We start from the raw sequence: 4,858 nt of genomic DNA on the forward strand, positions 1-4,858 counted from the left end.
AGGAAAGGAAGCAGCCCCTGATTTCTCAGACTGCGTCTCAAAGGCTGGAAATAGCTACTCCCGCTTTTCATCGACATTTTTTTGATAAGCCCTATGTTATTACCTCTGTGTTATAATGTGTCCAGTTTTGTGTTTGATTTTCTCTGCATATAGTGCACTTTAAAAAGTAAAAATAAAAATTTTCCTTATTTTTAAAACATTAGGAAATATATGTTTGAAAAAGTTAAAAAATCACAAAGAGATCAAAACTGTTTAATAGTTACTTTTTGATGGAAAACCAGCCGTACCTGCCTGTACCGTTACATATACCATCGGACACTCATACTCCACTAGGAACATGATAATATTACAAAAGAGAGGGACTTTTAAAACCACATTTAACTTTTAATACAAAACCTGTTGCACTATTACAGAAGTGACCCCTTCATGCACAGATAAATTTAGCATCTACCGTTAGGGAAGAGTAAAACCTGTATTCTCACTGTTTCCCCCCAAACACTAGCAAATTTAAAGTAACTTTTATCTTTGTGCTCTCTGATACCGAGGCAAGCCTGGTTCCATTAGAAAGGCTGGTCTGTGAAAAGCAGAGGAGGAGACACACAAGCATTTAGGGCCATCTTCACCTGGGATTGCTTCAAACTGTGCTTTACCCACACGTATCAAAGATGCCACGTGACTAGGTTACTGAGCCCCACAGGCAAAGCTCGGAGGAGTTCATCTAGAAACTTGCTGTCCATGTGTAGGATAGTTCACTAGGTCAGCTTCACAGCAAAAGAGGAAACTAAAAACCCAAAGGTACCGAAATGCTTTCCGATCCCTTGCACTGTATTAATTAGCTAACTTCTTATACAGTACAACATAAACACTGTTTGCATGTTTATTTGTATGTGGCACCTATAAGCATATAGCATCTACATTTTAAGTGTATGTACAAATTCAACAAAATATCTACATATAAAAAGCTTTACTTAAAATTAAACTTGATGCAAGTTATGAGAAACCAATTTATTGGCAAATGAAACTGAGCATTCCTTCAACCATAGGTTGTTATAGAATTTCCTATGTGGAGGCAAACCATTTGATAGGTATTGTTCATAAATACGGTAGCATATATATGGGTGCTTTGAAGCTGCAGATAGTAATCCGTTTGACTCTGGGCCTTACCCAGAGCACTTCCCCGGTTTTGTAGATTCTGAAATGTGTCCACAGCAGTTTGCATACAGGTCTTTTAATGCAGAGAGTTTCAAAAGTTGCCACATAGGTGAAGACTTAAAGAAGAATATATTCCTGGTGGCATGCTGTTGTATGCTTTTAGTTTTGGAATAACTTGTGGTTTTTAAAAATTTACACCAAGTTGACATCTTTCTCACTGAATGGGACTTGTTTTAGTCGAAACTATAAAAGACCCCTTCTCCCCCCCAAATCATCATGTATACAGTTGGTGATAACGTTTCTCTTTTTAATGTGATGGGGAAATGCTCCTTAAAATAAGGTGTCTTACTAATTTTATTTTTCACATTTCCTTTTTTTCCAGCATTGCAAGTTTTCATGATCTCTGCTGTTTAAAAGTTACTTTTAGACCATGACAGTAATCTAGGACTCTGAGTCAACTGTACCTTCGACGCAGAAGGCCATGTGTTATGGAATGCTTGTCTGAAGGCACTGCATGTGTCTTGCCCTGTGCTTTCTGGAATACGTTTTGAAAATGAACGGGAGTGATTCGTCTGAGATTCTTTTTGTCTGGCACTAATGCCAAAATGCATTGCAATACACCTTGTTTATGCCTAAAAACAACTGAACGTAGAGATGATGTAAAAAGTAGAACACTGTACTGCTGTAGTACCCGGAAGATTAAGAAGGCTACGAGGTAACAAGAGCAAAGAGCAGGTAACAGAGTCTCAGTAAGCATCAGCAAATGCGACGGTCGTGATTAACTCATTTAGCAAGTATACACTGTACATCCTGTTCCTAACAGTCTCCCGAAAAGACTAACAGCTAGACACGGAGTCACCAATTTCACAACAATGTCCACAAAGACATTGAAGTTCTAGAGAATACTACAGTAACACTCTTGACAATGAAAACGGAATTCATATTTAGGGGGTTCAGCTGAGAACAGTATAAACAAAGTATCAAACCAGGTTTTCACAGCACACACAGGTCTGTCCTTTAACTGTGCAGCAGTTTCCATGCATCATATTGAACTGTATCCTGAAGAGGGAACAACATGATCTGTGTATTCTTTTTCTCAGTTCTGAGAAAATCAAGAATGCCTATTTTGGATGAAAAAGTATGTATGCCCTTTGCACTGCAGTTCACATTCACGTATCATTTGACTGAGTTATGTTCTTGCTCTAACTGTTCTCATAATGCTAACATACAGTAGCATGTGTCCTTCCTGCCTCTATGTTCACAGTATGAGAAGGCTGACTGACAAGTGCTTAAGATAAACCTGCTAAGAGGAATGGGATACTGGCAAAGAGCTTACAAATTAAACAAAGGAATTCATGGCGTTGACCGGAGAAGGTGCCTCTGAGCTTTCGTTTCCTTCGGCTGGCTCTTTCTCTTTCTTACCACTGTATTGTCCAATGAAGGAGCCATCCTCATTGAACTGGCCATTCACTCCCTCTCCATAGTCAACAAGGCTATCATCACTGTCTTCTTTCTTCACGGTCCTGTCTGAAGGTGTTCGGCTGCCTTTTTTCAAAGGCTTGTGGTCCTCTGCATCACTGGAAGAAAAAGAAATTTTCGTCAAGACTGGTATTTTGATAAAATGCTTTGTTCTGAAAGATCAAGCATGCCGATTATGACAAAGCAGATGGAGTCCCAAGCTTCTCTACCCAAATCTAATCGTCAGGCTGACTCCAATGACTGGGGTGTGGCTGGAATGAAAATCAGGCACAGAAATGGCTTAATCATGAAATCTTCAGTAGGTGGACGGCTTCTTATTGTACATGTCAATATCAATGTCAGATTCAGGCTCCTGATTTAGAAACAGTTCAGAAATAATCACAAGCATTAAAAAAGGAAGAACGGAAGAAAGATAAAAATCATCACTATTTTGAATTCTGAAGGGGGTAAAGATTATGGCAAGTAGAGAAGTTAGTATGTTAAACAGTGTAGTATCTCTGATTCCTTGGATATGAATGGAGAATGATTTTGGTTAAGTGTGAAATACGGATTTTTTTTTTTTTCTGAGCAAGAAGCAACAGCAAAATCCTGCATTTCAAATAATTTTGTTATTGAGTGCAGGCCAGACTTGTAAACTTCAACCTTACCTTTCAAGAGACCTACAAATTCCATTAAAAGGATGCAGAAGAAACAAATGAAAATAGCCTAAGAAGAAAAGCAAAATTCTTATACTGATAGTATATAGTATTTCTTTCTGTAAGAATTTTAGTTAATGGGCAAAGATTTATTATTTTTGAAAGAGATGCAATTTAACTTAAGAGAACTATGTGAGTGCTACTAATGGCATGTCAATATATTCTAGAGCGTGAGTGATTCCAAAAATGCAAAAGCAAGCATTTCTTGTATCCTCTTTACCCCTCTCCTCTCCTCCCAAGTGTGGCACGCAGCCTATCCAAGTCAGATGGGAATCTAGGGAGGGGAATTTAATAAATCTTTATAAGACCCATTTACCCTTTATTCCTCTGTTGAACCTCTGGAAGGGGAAGAGTAATCATTATGTTTTAGAACATCCACTCATATGGTCAGGTAACTACATATGCACACTGACCTATTCTTTAACTGGTAACATTTGGCTTAAAAAAAAAAAAAGAAAGAAAGGCAACGACAACATTTTTCTTTCTTTCAAAGAACAAAAATACAGGCAGATTAAAAAAACATAAACAAAATTAGTAAAAAATAAAAAGGCTTAATGTAAAAAGAGAGGTTGCCTTAGATGTATCTCACCCACCAATTTGTACAGGGACTTTATTGCTCCGTCTGTTTTTGAGAGTGACTTTCACTTCTAGCTGAGATACAAATATTTTAAGATGCACAAATATTCTGGCTCTTTTGCCAATAGTTCCTAACTAGTGTTTTCAATTTTTCTCCAAGAATAAAACCTTAAGATTGGAAAAAGTAGTAGCTTTATAAGACGTTCACATGTGCTATTGAAAACTACCTGTTTCAAATAAAACACAAGTTTCTGTCATAAACTGAATAAACCATATTATCACCACTACTAATAAACAACTGGGGAAGTATCACAGAACCTTGCGGTGGCCTGTGTTTGGGGCACTTCAGGGGACATATCATCCATTCTCCAACCTGCTGCAAGAGTAACGTGCACATCTTTGGTCATTAACTTATAGGCTTTGCCTGAATATTTCCTGTGAAGTATTGCTCATGACTTGATGAGACAATTTCCCTGAAGAGTTCAATAAGGAGCAGAATTCTGTCACCTGGATTCTTACTCTTCATCTTATTCTGCTCTGTGGAACTAGTGTTCCAAGAAATATACAGGGAATTCTAGTCTATGGCATTTCTTTGATCATCCATGCCGCCATTCATTAGCTAATAAATGTTTATTGAGTGCCTATTGTAGGACAGATAACGTTCTAGTCAGTGGGGATGCAAACAAAATAGACTGAAGCCCTGACCTCACGGAGCTACTTCTAGTAGGGAAAACACAGACATAAACAATCAACATATTTAAAAGAGTAGTTGTAGAGTATATCAGAAGGTAATTAGTGCCATGGAAAACGGAGAGCTGAGCAGGGAGGATGGGAGGTGCCAGGGGAGGGTGTTAAAGGCTGACATGTAAATAGGATTAGGATATCCAGGGAAGGCCTCATTAAGAAGTGACACTTGATCAAAGACTTAAAAGAGTTGACTTATCCAGGTGGATAGC

At 38.1% G+C, this 4,858-nt stretch overlaps 1 protein-coding gene across 34 annotated transcripts in view; it reads right to left on the reverse strand.

Moving 5' to 3' along the window:
• Window positions 1-236: 236 nt before the first annotated feature.
• NRCAM (neuronal cell adhesion molecule) overlaps window positions 237-4,858 on the reverse strand; it is a 246,870-nt gene continuing 242,248 nt past the window's right edge. For all 34 annotated transcript variants that reach the window (XM_059712821.1, XM_059655684.1, XM_059655682.1 and 31 more), the window contains one exon: window positions 237-2,729. In XM_059712821.1, coding sequence (XP_059568804.1) covers window positions 2,492-2,729 — 238 coding nt within the window. In that variant the 3' untranslated portion in view covers window positions 237-2,491. The remainder of the gene's footprint in view (window positions 2,730-4,858) is intronic.

The sequence above is a fragment of the Myotis daubentonii genome, chromosome 10, assembly GCF_963259705.1.
Source record: "Myotis daubentonii chromosome 10, mMyoDau2.1, whole genome shotgun sequence".
Classification (NCBI taxonomy): Eukaryota; Metazoa; Chordata; class Mammalia; order Chiroptera; family Vespertilionidae; genus Myotis; species Myotis daubentonii.